At 43.4% G+C, this 15,798-nt stretch overlaps 1 protein-coding gene across 3 annotated transcripts in view; it reads left to right on the forward strand.

Moving 5' to 3' along the window:
- DIP2A (DIP2 acetate--CoA ligase A) overlaps nucleotides 1-15,798 on the forward strand; it is a 138,795-nt gene that overhangs the window by 100,243 nt on the left and 22,754 nt on the right. For 2 of the 3 annotated variants that reach the window (XM_086616102.1, XM_086616103.1), the window contains 5 exons: nucleotides 9,331-9,467; nucleotides 10,855-10,935; nucleotides 11,119-11,246; nucleotides 13,202-13,316; nucleotides 14,448-14,649. In XM_086616102.1, the coding sequence (XP_086472228.1) occupies nucleotides 9,331-9,467; nucleotides 10,855-10,935; nucleotides 11,119-11,246; nucleotides 13,202-13,316; nucleotides 14,448-14,649 (663 nt within the window). Of the gene's footprint in view, nucleotides 1-9,330; nucleotides 9,468-10,854; nucleotides 10,936-11,118; nucleotides 11,247-13,201; nucleotides 13,347-14,447; nucleotides 14,650-15,798 lie in introns of all 3 variants that reach the window. The other variant, XM_086616101.1, reaches the window with a different exon arrangement.

Below are 15,798 nucleotides of genomic sequence, written 5' to 3' on the forward strand. Positions count from 1 at the left end.
CCTTGTGGCCAAGAAGGCCAATGGCATCCTGGGGTGTATTAGAAGGGGTGCGGTGAGTAGGTCGAGAGAGGTTCTCCTCCCCCTCTACTCTGCCCTGGTGAGGCCGCATCTGGAATATTGTGTCCAGCTCTGCGCCCCTCAGTTGAAGAAGGACAAGGAACTGCTTGAGAGAGTCCAGCACAGGGCCACAAAGATGATTAAGGGAGTGGAGCATCTCCCTATGAGGAAAGGCTGAGGGAGCTGGGTCTCTTTAGCTTGGAGAAGAGGAGACTGAGGGGGTGACCTCATTAATGTTTATAAATATGTAAAGGGTGACTGTCATGAGGATGGAGCCAGGCTCTTCTCAGTGGCATCCAATGATAGGACAAGGGGAAATGGATATAAGCTGGAACATAGGAGGTTCTGCTTAAACATGAGGAAGAACTTCTTCTCAGTGAGGGTAACAGAACACTGGAACAGGCTGCCCAGAGAGGTTGTGGAGTCTCCTTCTCTGGAGATGTTCAAAACCCGCCTGGACGCGTTCTTGTGTGATCTGATCTAGGTGGTCCTGCTCCATCAGGGGGATTGGACTAGATGATCCTTTGAGGTCCCTTCCAATCCCTAACATTCTGTGAAGCTCTGCATTTCATACCAAAATAAGGGAAAGGAGCCCTTCCTGTGGGCATTCATGCCCAACCTGCTGTTCTGGCAGTTATCATTTTATAACCATCTCTCTTTTCTGCTTATGATCCTTATGAGCATACTATGGCATCACGGATTGGAGTCAAGATAGGTGGGCCAGGCAATTTACAGCAAAATGACTTCTGCTTCAACTTCACACTCTAGGAAGCAAGGTTGTAAAGGCAGGCCAGTGTGAATACAGCCATTGAAGATGGGCATTGTTGTATGGCCTCAACATGAAAACTTGAGTGCAGGAAAAAAGAGTGTAGTGACCTAATCTGACTTAATGGCTTCTGAATTGCTTCATCTGAATGTTCAAATTCAGGTTGTTAAACCTGTCTGCAAAGACCCAGAAGACCATCAGCTGTGACTGTTTTCTGTGTCTCAACAGAATGGTTATTTTTCCACTTCAACTAGAATACAGGTGGCATGGACTACTGCTATCTGGTTCGGCTGTTCACGCTACTGATGTACCCTTGAAACCCCATTGAAATTTAGCTGTGCTCCAAATCTTCTACTTAGATTATGGATTAGTCACAGGAGCATGGAGAGGACAAGTTTGCATGACCTTCAGGTAGTCATGGATCCTTTGGTAAACTGACTGAGGTTGAATTTGATGTTGGTCGAGTTTTTGAGAGTTCAAAAAAGTGGTACTTGATGCAGAATCATAGAATGGTTTGGGTTGGAAGGGACCTTAAAGATCATGTAGTTTCAACCCCCCAGACATGGGCAGGGAAATCCTCCGCTACACCAGGTTGCCCAAAGCCTCATCCAGCCTGGCCTTGAACACTTCCAAGGATGGGGCATCTGCAGCTTCTCTGGGCAACCTGTTCCACTGCCTCACCACCCTCAGAGTGAAAAATTTCTTTCTTATATTTAACCTAAATCTGCCCTCTTTCAGTTTAAATCCATTGCCCCTTGTCCTATCACTACACGCCCTTGTAAAAAGTCCCTCTCCAGCTTTCCTGTAGGCCCCCTTTAGGTACTGGAAAGACCGCTATAAGATCATCCCGGAGCCTTCTCTTCTCCAGGCTGAACAGCCCCAACTCTCTCAGCCTGTCTTCATAGCAGAGGTGCTCCAGCCCTCAGATCATCTTCGTGGCCCTCCTCTGGACTCGTTCCAGTAGCTCCATGTCCTTCTTGTGTTGGGGACTCCAGAGCTGAATACAGTATTCTAGGTGGGGTCTCACGAGAGCAGAGTAGAGGGGCAGAATCACTTCCCTCGACCTGCTGGCCACGCTTCTTTTGATACAGCCCAGGATATGGTTGGCTTTCTGGGCTGCCAGCGCACATTGCCGGCTCATGATGAGCTTCTCATCCACCAGCACTCCCAAGTCCTTTTCCTCAGGGCTGCTCTCAATCCATTCTCCGCCCAGCCTGTACTTGTGCATGGGATTGCCCCGACCCATGTGCAGGACCTTGCACTTGGCCTTGTTGAACTTCATTAGGTTCTCACAGGCCCATCTCTCCAGCCTGTCAGGGTCCCTCTGGATGGCATCCCTTCCCTCCAGTGTGTCCACAACACCACACAACTTGGTGTCATCTGCAAACTTGCTGAGGGTGCACTCGATCCCACTGTCCGTGTCTCCAACAAAGATGTTAAATAGCACTGGCCCCAGTACTGACCCCTGAGGAACACCACTCGTCACTGGCCTCCACGTGGATATTGAACCGTTGACCACAACTCTTTGAGTGCGACCATCCATCCAATTCCTTATCCACCGAGTGGTCCATCCATCAAAACCATGTCTTCGCAGTTTAGAGACAAGGATGTCGTGTGGGACAGTATCAAATGCTTTGGATAAGTCCAGGTAGATGATGTCAGTTGCTCTTCCCCTATCCATCAATGCTGCAACCTCATCATAGAAGGCCACCAAATTAGTCAGGCAGGATTTGCCCTTAGTGAAGCCATGTTGGCTGTCACCAATCACCTCCTTGTTTTCTATGTGCCTTAGCGTAGTCGCCAGGAGGATCTGCTCCATGATCTTGCCAGGCACAGAGGTGAGACTGACTGGCCTGTAGTTCCCTGGATCTTCTTTTTTCCCCTTTTTAAAGATGGGGGCTATGTTTCCCCTTTTCCAGTCAGTGGGAACTTCACCAGATTGCCACGACTTCTGAAATATGATGGATAGTGGCTTAGCAACTTCATCTGCCAGTTCCCTCAGGACCCGGAAATGCACCTCATCCGGTGCCATGGACTTGTGCCCATTCAGGTTCTTTAGATGGTCTCGAACCTGATCTTCTCCTGCAGTGGGCAGTTCTTCATTCTCCCAGTTCCCTGCCTTTGCCTTCCATGGCTTGGGCCATGCCTCTGGAGCTCTTGCCAGTGAAGACGGAGGCAAAGAAGTCATTGAGAACCTCAGCCTTCTCCATATCCTGGGTGGCCAGGTCCCCTGTTTCCTTCCGGAGAGGGCCTACATTTTCCCTAGATCTCTTTTTATCACTGACATATCTATAGAAGCCTTTCTTGTTGCCCTTGAAGTCCCTGGCCAGATTTAACTCTATCAGGGCTTTGGCTTTCCTTACGTGATCTCTGGTTACTCGGACAATTTCTCTGTTTTCTTCCCAGGCTACCTGTCCTTGTTTCCACCCCCTATAGGCTTTCTTTTTGTGCCCAAGCTGGTCCAGGAGCTCCTTATTCATCCATGCGGGCCTCCTGTGTTCCTACCTGACTTTCTCTTTGTTGGGATGCACCGCTCCTGAGCTTGGAGGAGGTGATCCTCGAATATTAACCAGCTTTCTTGTGCCCCTCTTCCCTCCAGGGCCTCGTCCCATTGTACTCTAGCGAGGAGATCCTTGAAGAGGCCGAAGTCTGCTTTCCTGAAATCCGGGGTAGTGAGCCTGCTATGCACCCTCCTTGCTTCCCTAAGTATCTTGAATTCTACCATTTCATGGTCGCTTTAATTTAATTAAGATTTAATTCAGAATCAATTAAAATCTTTGGATTAATTTATCACATGGAGAACCTCCTGACTTTGCTGTAGACTTGCTCTCTGGGCAGAGTGTTCTTGACTACACTAAGGCACAAAGCAGCCTACAGTTGTGTTGCACCTTAAGCTACTCTTCATATTCAGCCATTACAGCTGTAAGTCCACTGGGTTAATTTTCCGTAGTGCATTTGCTCAGTGGCGGATTCCAGTCTGCCTTGATGTTTGAAGATTACTTGTATGTTTGTGGGTAAGTAATTTCACCTTCTTCTTCTATGTCATTAATCAAAAACATGTCCCTGTCCTTGTGAAAAAAGGAAAAAACTCATTCTCCTTGGAGTATCATCTGGCAAATCTAATGAGCCCTTCTGGTTTAGGATGCCATTGACAGTTGAGAACACCATGACAACATTCCGACAACGTGGAGTGACTTGTCTGACTGTGTGAGGGCAGAATAGCTCAGTGCGTGTCCCTTTAGTGCCTTCAAGTGATATGACTTTTTTTTTTTCCCTGCCTGTGGCAGGGGGGTTGGAACTAGATGATCTTTGAGGTCTCTTCCAACCCTAACCATTCTATGATTCTATGATTCTATGACTTGTAACTGATAGCTCCTGCTATTTTAAAACATAGTAGTAAGGGGCAAAACTACTTGTAGGTTAAGCAGAAGTTAGGCAACTTAATGAATTAACTCTTTTAAAACTCTGATGAGCACTGGACTATCAGTATCTCAGGCAGATCAGCTTCAGTTGGACCAAATGGTACAAATTTCAGGTCTGAAGGTATTTTGTAGCAGAAATTTCTCTGTATGTTCCTTAAGTCGGAACATACACAATAGAGTACTTTCTAGAGGATAATCCAATTACTTTGTTCCCTATGACTGTCTCGTAAAAAAAACAAAATTGTTAGAAGCTTCCAGAGTAGGAAGAAGGTAAAAGGGCTAGCAGTTATTCATACATGTGTGCCAAATGAAAAGAAATTAATGACTTCTGGTGATTAATTTTTTATTTTCCAATGAGTCTGCCTGTACATTCTAACAGTGGATATACTTGTGTCTTACCTTGTAACATTTGTGCTTTTTCCTATGTAGTATTCATGGGGCATGTGTTCTGTCCATTCTCACTTGATGTTTGGCATACAGGAGACAATATACCACCATTTCCTTTCCTGTTAGTTGCTCTCTTGAATTACTCTGCTGATTGATGAGTCTTGCTCATTGGTTCTGGTTTTGAGTTTTTTCCTTTCCTTAGATTGCAGTGCTTTCACCAAAGGCCTAATTTGAGTCAGATGCCATCCCTGAAGGCTTTGTTCCATCTTCTGATCTCCACTGAATACATTTAAGGTCTTGGAAGTGACTACATGGCCTGCGCTTTCCAACGTCTTGTGGCATGAGAGCTCACAGTCCTGAATTTCATTTGGTCAAAAGTGCTGTAAAAGTAGTCTCCCAGCCAAGAACTAGTAGTCATGCTGAGGCTTGTCCAGTCAAGCCAAATGGTTTTGATCTCTTTACCCTTTAAGATCCCTGGCGTACTTTATTCAGGAACCAGCTGGTTAAAAGGTCATGGATAAAGTGTCCACTTCAGCCCCTTTTTTCTTCAGATCTTGCTATTTTTTCCGAGACACTGAGCCCGCTTGCTTAGGGGATCTTCTTCACCAGGACCTCTCAGCATCAGGACCATATCTTACATCACTACGGTTTAACCGATAGGCCACTCTGGATGCCAGATTCTCTTCAGTTGCCTTGGCTGTTCACTTTCATTATCTCCTGTGAATGCCAATCACAAGAGCCACTAGGGAAGTGCAAAGCATCCATGAAGAAATCTTCCCATCAAAGATAGCATAGGAATTCTTAAGTGAGAACCTAGTCTGCATTCCCCTGGAATCTTCTCTGCAGCTCCTGGAGGGATGATGCTTGCCTCGCCTTTCGCCATATCAATCTTTAGTTCATGTTTTTCAAATTGAACTGGTAAAGATGGTAGAGCACCAAACCTCTCTTCTTCTGACTGTTTTGTGCCTCTAACTTTCCCATCAACTGAGATGTCATTGCTGTATCATCTGTCATCTTGGAAGCGTATTATGCCTTATGATTGGACCTGGATATGGATGCTCGGCATATTCAATTAAGTTTGCCTCCCTGCTACTTCCTGACTAAACGTTTTGATTCTTTTACAGGGATCCTTCTCACATTCTTTCTTCAACAGGAGAGTAACCCTCTCTAATCCAGAAGGTCTGCATCCCTATAGTTCCTAATCATACAAAACCTGGTTTATAGAAAGAGTGCTGCAACAACTACTTTCTTATACTCAAGCAGAAAAGATTGGATTGGTGCCAGATCTTAGGCTTCTGCAAGATGAACTTACGCTTATACAGTTTCAAGTTCTGGATTGTGACTGTTTTCAGTACCTTTCCTAGAAGTTCAAGGAGAACGGTTTGAATTTCTCAAATGGTAGCATGCTTACTCTGTCTCCGGTCTACGGGTGTCTTGGATGTTATTGTTCCCTCTGTCTCAGCAAACATTTGCCCACATTCTGGTAGTTACCATGATGCATCTTCACTGCAGAGGAATCTGGTTTCTTTATCTCAGTGCCTGCTTTGTGAAAGTAGTTGTTACAGAACAACCTTGTAAGCTTTCAGTCTTGTTCCTTAGATTGTAAATGAGAGATAGCATTACCCACTCAGTCCTTAGAATTCATCGTAGTAATCTGTTCTGTGTATTCCACTTGGCTCTAGTCTGTCACAAGATGGCGCGACAGCCTGCCACTGCAGAACAACTTCTCTTGGAGATCTTTGGCAATGCGTACACTTGTGATGAGATGCTTTCTTCCAGTTTAAACGTTGTGGTCTGGATGCTTGTGTGACCACCTTTAGAGTCTAGATTCTTTTTTATCTTTATCTAGGAAGTTGACTTGCTTCATGCCTATTGCCCTTCCCAGAGGAGCAGGGAAAGATTCAGGTCCTTGCATTGGATGCCCCCATATGCTGTTTTCTTTAAAGATTAGATTTCCCTGGAAACCCTGCAAATACCTTCTTCCATGGTAGTAGAGACATTTTATCCTAGCCTTTTAGTATTTTTCCTAAGGCTTCATGCTTCTAGAACAGAAGTTATAACTCAAGACTGTAGTGCAAGGAGGGCCCTCTTGTTTTTATTCTCACAGACGCAGGCTTTTTAGGAAGATTTGCTTGCTACAAGAAGATCCTGGGATTCCACTCTTGGCACATAGTGGAATAACAATCCAAAAGCATATCAGTTGCATATGGTTCCACTATGAAACTGTGAAAGTGGAACAAGAGAGCACTTTCTAACACTCTTCAGGCACTTTTGGTAGTAGCCTTCTGCTGTGCAGGTCTCTGACATTCTTCTTGCATTCATGCTGTGCTGTTCTTGAAACATCCAAAGCTGAATCCAGTCTTTAGTAGGGCATCAGTGCGGTCATTTGTTTGCACAGTAGGATTCTCATCCTCTGCCAGAAATCACATGGCAGGGCTAACTGCTGAGAGTTGCCATCTATAAGAATGTACATGTGGACTCATTTGAAGAAAGAAAGCTTTCTTACCACTAATCAGTATTCTTCATGATGTGTAGTCCACATGTACATTCCTGTCCCATCTGCTTTTCCCTTCTCTCTAATTCTTTTTCAGATGCAATGCTGTTGAGAGAGACTGAAATGGTGGTAGATGCACTCTCTTGTATGTCACACATGAAGCAGGAAAAGAAGGAGAAGCAAGAGTACAGGCTCTACACATACCTTGCAGTGTCATATGGCAGGGCAGAACTATGCCTGCTGTTAGAATGTACGTGTAAACTACCTGTATCATACAATGGTTACTGGTGAGTATTTTTTTTTCACTTGATCAGGATGATAGGCTTGTCCTTGGGCTTCATGGATGGAGCATCTTTTGGGAACTGTAGGCTAATTTGTTGGTTTTTCCATGTTTGTGAACGAGTTGAGGACTGTAGCATTTGTGTGTACCTACAAATCATTGCGCTCTCTAGTTATTAACACTTCTCTCTGCATCATGGCTCAAGCATTACATACAGAGTTCTGAGATTGGCTCAAGCTATTTCCTATGGTAATAAACTCTTTATTCTGTTTCAGTTTACCATTCAGTTTTAAACAGCCTTTTTTTCTGGTTTCTCCTCCTAAATTGCGAAATGTGTTTTTTGCATGACTAACTGATAGTTCATACTGTATAATTTAATTCCAGCCTTCTAGTTCATACATGTAATTTTCAGCAACTGAAACTGTTTTTCTACTTTGGCCTTGGACCTGTACCAGAATTTGAGTGACATCTCCTTATTTGGTCACTGAAGGTTATCATTGCATGGTTCCAGACATTTCATTAATAAATGCCAGTTGTTGAGAACTGGAGACTTCTCTGAGATTTGAAGATGTACCTGTGAACCTGTTCTACCAGCAGAGTTCTTTTTCCATGCCTGCAGCAGAGCTGCCTTCATTATGTGTTAGTATTAAAGGAAATGTGCCACTTTCCATTTATGATTTCTCTTCATGCTAGTTGAGCTGGGGTAAAAGGGCTATTTGTATATCACATAAGACTGGCTAAATTAGAGAACAGTAATACAGTCCTTCATAATGACTCTTGCAAGCATTATCTGGGCTTCCCATCTGACGTTTGTTCCATGGCCAAAACATTCAAAAGATCCTGATAGAAATAAACCAACTAAATGAATTTCTGATACCTCTGGGGTCTCATGGTTTTCTTTTCTTTAATTTAGTATGTATGACCACAAAGTACTGAGATAATCTGAGTTGGAAGCAGATGCAATGGGAAAGGGCAGAAAAATAATTTATGGTATAGTCTGTGTTATTTTTCAAAAGCTCTGTTTATTTTGTATTGACCCAGGTAGTCGGTTTAATTTCTTTGTTAATCTTAAGTGCTAAGCTAAACTTCCTTGCTCCATTGTGCCTTCTCCCTCCATATCCATTTTCCTTTTCCTTTGGGACTACAAAAGGACAAGTCCAAACTGCTTAAGCAAGGGCTCTACTCAGCCAGAGAAACCTCTGAGAAAACCGTGGCTTTAGAAGTAAAATATAACCGGTGGACAGAGCAAAGCTTAGTATAATAATTGGTTTACAAGTATATATATCCTTGATTAAAAATAAGAAAACTTCAGTGTAGGAAGACTTCTGAGATTTCAGAAGAAAATTGGTAAGGGTAATAGTGGTAGGACCTTTATGAAATGCAGTCCTTTCACTGAGTTGAAGAAGGTCATCAAACTGAACATAGGAAAGAGATACTACTCCTATGTAGTCACAGGAATAAGTTCAGTAAGGGACAGCTCTGTGAGATGAGTTGGCTGTAGTCTCCAGATAATAGTTGACAGACTGATACTATGAATACCAGAGTGTGCAATAAATAATCGAAATGGTATGTCTGTAATTCGTGTCTTCTTATTTTTCATATTTATTCTCATGTATGCTTGTCCTTGATCAAACCATCTACCTTCATGTTGAAAAGCAGTTGCTACGGTTTTGTATTCAGTTGCAGCTGATTCATAGGCTGTGAAGCAGTATAAGAAAAAAAAAATTGCATTGCATTTGTGAACCTGCATCTTTAATCTTGGAGAACACGTTACACATGCTGACAAAAAGAGCGAGCTATCTTGCTATACCTGATGGATAATTGATATTAAAATCTTTATCTGCCTGTCAGTGGCAAAGCAACTTCTGTGTCAGCTGCTGAAGGATACCAATGCTGTGATTTTGTGTTCTTCCTCTCCCTTTAGCAAATGTCTGTGTTGTGAAGGTGGACGGGACTCCATATCTGTGTAAAGCTGATGAGATTGGAGAAATATGTGTGAATTCAGGTGCAACTGGGATGGCATATTTCGGCCTCCTTGGAATCACCAAGAATGTGTTTGAGGTAAAGTTTCATTGATGCATTTCTAGTATTTCTTCTTGAAAATAAACTTTTGTTTCTTAAACATCCTTTTTAATTTTATTAGAAAAAGCTGTGACCAAATAGACTTTGCTTCATTCTCTATCAGAACTCTAAATTCTCTTATAACGGAAAATACAAAGTACCATCAGCAGTCAGCTACCTCTATGTTCTGCAATCCGGTGTTGTGCCTGTGTTAGCATTTAAATTCATCTTAGTTCTCTGTTAACACTGCAGTCTTACCTAAAATTACCTGAAGACATTTCAAGTTTATTGGTGCACAGCTTGGGACATAGAGTTAGAAGTTAGTCTGATATTTGTGAGCTTTTTCATAGGATCAGAATGCATTTATTCAGATATAATTATTTAGAAAAGCTTCCTTTGTGTATTGCAAATAGTATGTGCTTTTCAAAGTGAACTTTAGTGTTGATTTGCTGTAATGCTTAGAACACTAAGGAGTTTGCTGTTGGATATATGAAATTATACTCCTAGGTACACAGAAGAAGAGATAGTAAGGATGATAGCATAATAGTCATAAGCCTTGTAGTTTGTCAAAGTAAAGCAAAAGTGATCTTTCTGCCCAGATTTTTCCTTGCACTGGTACCTCAATTTCATGTTTACCCTTTTCTGGCAAGAAAGGAGTAAAGGTTCTTTGGGAGTTGCACACACAGTAGTGTTACACTGGGCAGCAGTTTGAAGACTTAACTGAAGTAGGGAGTTCTACCAGAGAGATGAAAGAAATACTGACCATGAGTCTTCTCTTTCAAAAAAACCTCTTTCTGTCATCTTGCTAAACCTCAGCACTTTAAACAGTTCAGCTTTCTGCACTGTCCTTAGCTAGTGAGAGCACTGGTGAGAAACCTGATGTAATGGAAGAGTTAGGGAGTGGGAGGAAGGCAAGGAGATCACGTGAGCAGATGAGAGGAACTTGCTAATGAGCTTAATGCTTTCACTCTGATTCTCTGGTGTAGGTGGTCCCATAATTGCAGCAAACTTTAAAGTTCTGACAGCCTAGCATTTGTGGCAATTGAAGTGGTGTGCATAGATACATATCTCATCAGGGATGTTAACAGTAGCAACAGAAAGACTTTCTGATTAAATCAGGTACAAAACCTGATTTAAAAAGTGATGTGAACTCTCGTTATGAAGGCTAAGTAGCTGAGAAAAGGAGAAGAAAAAAGAGTACCACAGAGCTGAGAATTGGTGTGTTTGTCATTATTCAAAAAGCTCATGCTTGATGTGATAGTAACTGTTGTCATCGGGTAATTTTTCAGCTGAGCATAGAGCTGCAATGAAAGAGAGGCAGAAAGCATTTTAACTTCACTTTTCTTACCAGTATTGTGAGTGTCTGTGTCCTTACATGTTCTTTCAGGCCATTCCGGTGACAGCAGCTGGCGTGCCTGTTTCGGACCAGCCCTTCACGAGAACGGGATTGCTCGGCTTTGTGGGTCCTGTAAGTGTGAATGAGGTTTCTGGAGCCCGGCTTTGTCCTGACTCCCAGTTCTAAGTGATGCCTTCGAATTCACCAGGATTTTGTGTCACGGCAGTGACCTCAATATTGTTGGCTTTAGTCAGGCATGTACTGCTAGGACTCTGGAATTTTTTCGCCTCTTTTCTAATCTTGTCTTCTTTTCAGGAGTATTTGGTGTTTGTGGTAGGAAAGTTGGATGGCCTGATGACAGTTAGTGGCCGCAGGCACAACGCAGATGATGTGGTAGCCACCGCACTGGCAGTCGAACCCATGAAGTTTGTCTATCGAGGAAGGTGAGTATATTAAAAACTTCACCACTGCTGATTGGACTTTGTTGCTCCTTTTTTCACCTGCAAACAATCAACAAGTAACATGGTGTACACAGGAGCTCTACATGTGAATTTTTACATGTGTGTTTTATAGGAAAGGTGGCACTAGGTTGTAATATACCAGACAAGAACTTGGCTGTCCCTGCTAACTTGGAAGACAAATGTTGACACCCTGCTTCATGCATAATAGATTTAAAATTACTTTCACATAGTATAAGCATTGATCTTTAAGTGCCTGCTTGAAACTTCCTTCAAAGCTTCTCTTAAGACAGTCTAATGAAGTTTGTATGCTAAATGTAAAACACACTCCCTTTTGTCCACCTGAGCCTTTCACCCAGAGTGACCTAGGGAAGAATTTTGCAGAATGTTCTAAAGAACAAAATAGGAGTGTTGAGGCTGCTGAAGGACCTTCAGAGACAGCATGTGTTTTATCACCAACGTTATTGCTCTTCATTGGGCAATGGCTCAATGTCCAGATGGAGATCAGTGACAAGTGGTGTCCCTCAGGGATCCATATTGGGACCTGTGCTGTTTCATATCTTCATCAATGACATAAACAGTTAGATCGAGTGCACCCTCAGCAAGTTTGCAGATGACACCAAGCTGAGGGACAGGGTGCCATTCAGAGGGACCTAAATAAACTTGAGATGTAGGCCCATGTTAAACTCATGAGGTTCAACAAGGCCAAGTGCAAGGTCCTGCACCTGGGTTAGGGCAATCCCTGATACCAGTACAGACTAGAGCATGAAGGGGTTGAAAGCAGCCCTGTGGAGAAGGACTTGAGGGTGCTGGTGGATGAAAAGCTGGACATGAGCTGGCACTGTGCGCTGGCAGCCCAGAAAGCCAATCATATCCTGGGCTGCATCAAAAGCAGTGTGGCCAGCAGGTCAAGGGAGGTGATTCTGCCCCTCTACTCCATTCTGGCAAGACCACACCTGGAATACTGCTTCCAGCTCTGGAGTCCTCAGCACAGGAAAGTCCCTATTGAAGCTGGTCCATGGGAAGGCCACAAAAATGATCAGAGGGTTTTCCATGAACACCTCTCCTATGAAGAAAGGCTGAGAAAGTTTTTCAGCCTGGAGAAGAGAAGGCGCCGGGGAGACCTTATTGCAGCCCTTCAGTACGTAAAGGGGCTATGTAAGGAGTATGGGGACAGAGTAAGGGCCTGTAGCAACAGGACAAGGTGTAGTGGTTTTATACCAGAAGAGGGTATATTCAGACTAAATATAAGGAAGAAATTTTTTACGATGAGGGTCGTGAAACACTGGAACAGGTTTCCCAGAGAGATGGGAAACATTCAAGGTCAGGTTGGATGAGGCTTTGAGTAACCTGATCTAGTTGAAGGTGTCCGGGCTCGCTGCATTCTGTGATTCTTTGGAAGATGAAATTTCCTCATTTTTGCATCACTCGTGCAACTCACATATCATAAAAATAATGGCACATACCTGGTTGAGGCATTATTAGTATTTTAGCTTAGAAGGTGCAAGGCTAAAACTAATTTAATTCACAAAGGGGAGTAAGTATTTTTCAGTGCAAGCATTAATAGACATGCTGGCCAGTAATTTGGCATAGTTGCCTTTCAGGAGGGACATCACATGTAGGCGCAAGAAGTTGAGAGTGCATGATGGAGTTACATAGGCGAGGTTTGCACAGCCCCTGCACGTATGGAACCTGCCTGTGTAGAACACATGCTGCATTGGTGACTGCAAATTCACTTGACCTCCAACAGAAATCAATTACAATAACGAAACAACATTTGTTCTGAAGTTGTCCATGATTTTGTGATGATCTGGCATGAATAATGCTTGTGTGTGTTGAAACAGTACCATTAAAGGTTGCAGTTGTTTCCACATGGCAATAAACCATGGTATGTTCATCGTATGTTGCATCCTATCATTCTTCTGTCCTTTGCGTTTTAGGATAGCAGTGTTTTCTGTGACCGTTTTGCATGATGATCGAATAGTGCTTGTGGCAGAGCAGCGCCCTGATGCATCAGAGGAGGATAGTTTTCAGTGGATGAGCAGGGTTCTACAGGTAGTCAGTCTGTCCTTTCTCTCTTTCCAGGTTAATAAGGCTGATGTATGAAATGAGAATCTTAGAACATCTTTTTTAAGTTTTCCCGTAAGAAAAACTTATCAGTCTAACTACAGAGTTGTAATAAGCTGAACTTCCGAATGCATTTCAGGGTTGATAGTTAACACGATTTTGTAAAAAGTAAGGCTTTCTTTCAGAATATTTTTTAATGTCATAATACTAGGATTCTTAAAGTCCTAAATGATAGGTTTTGTTTGTTTTAATTCTGCATATCTCTGCTGATTTCATACTGGCTGGGAGAGTCAAGTCTAAAGATGTTTAAGGGAATACTTATTGCAAAGTACCAAAACAGACCCTGAAATCTTTTAATGTCACTAACATCCTTATTCTACATCTCCAAAAGCAAGCATTAAAAACTTTTGATTACTTTATTGTGTTTTCATGGGGGGCCAGGAGGGAGGGGAATTCTGGTAGGTTTGTCTTTGAGGATTTAGAATGAGGTCAGTTCTAGAGACGACTCTGGTGAAGGGACAGCTAAGGGAAGGCTAGAGAGACCAACTTAATTGGAAGATGCTTCTTAAAAATAAGGCAATTGTGTAATAATGGTTTCTATCTAATATCAGCTTTGTAATCTTTTTGGAGGGAATATTTGGTAATAGACTATTTTTTATAGGAGGAAATATTTTTATTTCTCTTTTTAGAAATGTCATAGCTAAAATAGACACTTAAGTTTTAGGCAGCAAGATGTCTCCCTCCCTATTTTTGTGGTTTTATGTTTTACTGCGCTTTTGTGATTGTGCCATACATGCTAAATTTGCTGTGGTATAATTTTGGCTTTTTAAAATCTCTGCACTTTTTGCCCACTTTTAAGAGACTTTCCTAATCCCTGATGTGCAGGTGGCATCCCCTTGATACAGTGCACAAGCAAAGTCCTGGGTCTGCTCCTGCTCCCATTGAAGTCATGGCACAACTTCTATGAGTTCAGTGAGTGCAGAATTGGACCCTTTATTTGCAAATTGTGGTGCAAGTAAAAATTTTAATGTTTTTAAATTACTTGAGTTCAAATTCTTGCTCTAGCTACATGCCAGTCGATAATGTGGAATGTGTTTTTTTTTCTTTCTTTCTATCAAGGCCATTGATAGCATTCACCAAGTGGGCATCTACTGTCTTGCCTTGGTGCCAGCCAACACTTTGCCAAAGGCTCCACTCGGAGGAATTCATATTTCAGAAACCAAGCAGCGCTTTTTAGAGGGTGCTCTGCACCCTTGTAATGTCTTGATGTGTCCACATACTTGTGTAACTAATCTGCCTAAGCCTCGACAGAAACAACCAGGTGAGCAAACCAGAGCATGTTCTGTAGTTCTGCGTGTCTGTCCATGAGGGTGTGCATGGAATATGATCCAGGGGCAGCATGGCAGCTCAGGGTTTTGCACGTTGGATGGCTTTAAGCTGCATAACTTGGCAGAGCTCTGCTAGTCAGAGCAGCCCACATCTCAGTGAGGGCATTGTGATCTGCCTTGAATCCCAGGAAAATGCAAGGACATACGGTACATACCCATTTCGTGCTTCTGTAGCTACGTTATAAATTGTTCCTGTACTGGCCATCTTGCACAGGCTGGTAACTCGCATAATAAAACTGAAGTACAGGCAGACTGCAGTTTGCTGAATCAGTAAAAGACTGATTTTTAATGGACCATACCATTAAAACTTGCTTGGCAATCCCAAGCATAAGTACACGCTGGGCAGAGAATGGATTGAGAGCAGCCCTGAGGAAAAGGACTTGGGAGTGCTGGTGGATGAGAAGCTCAATATGAGCCGGCAATGTGCACTGGCAGCCCAGAAAGCCAACCGTATCCTGGGCTGCATCCAAAGCAGCGTGGCCAGCAGGTCGAGGAAGGGAACTCTGCCTCTCTACTCTGCTCTTGTGAGACCCCACCTGGAATACTGCGTTCAGCTCGAGTCCCCAGCACAAGAAGGACATGGAGCTGCTGTAGTGGGTCCAGAGGAGGCCATGAAGATGATCCAAGGGCTGGAGCACCTCTTCTATGGAGACAGGCTGAGAGAGTTCATAGAATCATAGAATGGTTTGGGTTGGAAGGGACCTCAAAGATCATCTAGTTCCAACCCCCCTGCCATGGGCAGGGAAACCCTCCGCTACACCAGGTTGCCCAAAGCCTCATCCAACCTGGCCTTGAACACTTCCAGGGATGGGGCATCTGCAGCTTCTCTGGGCAACCTGTTCCAATCCAAATGTCCCCTCTTTCAGTTTAAATCCATTGCCCTTTGTCCTATCACTACACGCCCTTGTAAAAAGTCCCTCTCCAGCTTTCCTGTAGGCCCCCTTTAGGTACTGGAAGGCTGCTGTAAGATCACCCCGGAGCCTTCTCTTCTCCAGGCTGAACAGCCCCAACTCTCTCAGCCTGTCTCCATAGCAGAGGTGCTCCAGCCCTCAGATCATCTTCGTGGCCTCCTCTGGACCTGC

This window comes from Tauraco erythrolophus, chromosome 8 (genome assembly GCF_009769465.1).
Source record: "Tauraco erythrolophus isolate bTauEry1 chromosome 8, bTauEry1.pri, whole genome shotgun sequence".
NCBI lineage: Eukaryota > Metazoa > Chordata > Aves > Musophagiformes > Musophagidae > Tauraco > Tauraco erythrolophus.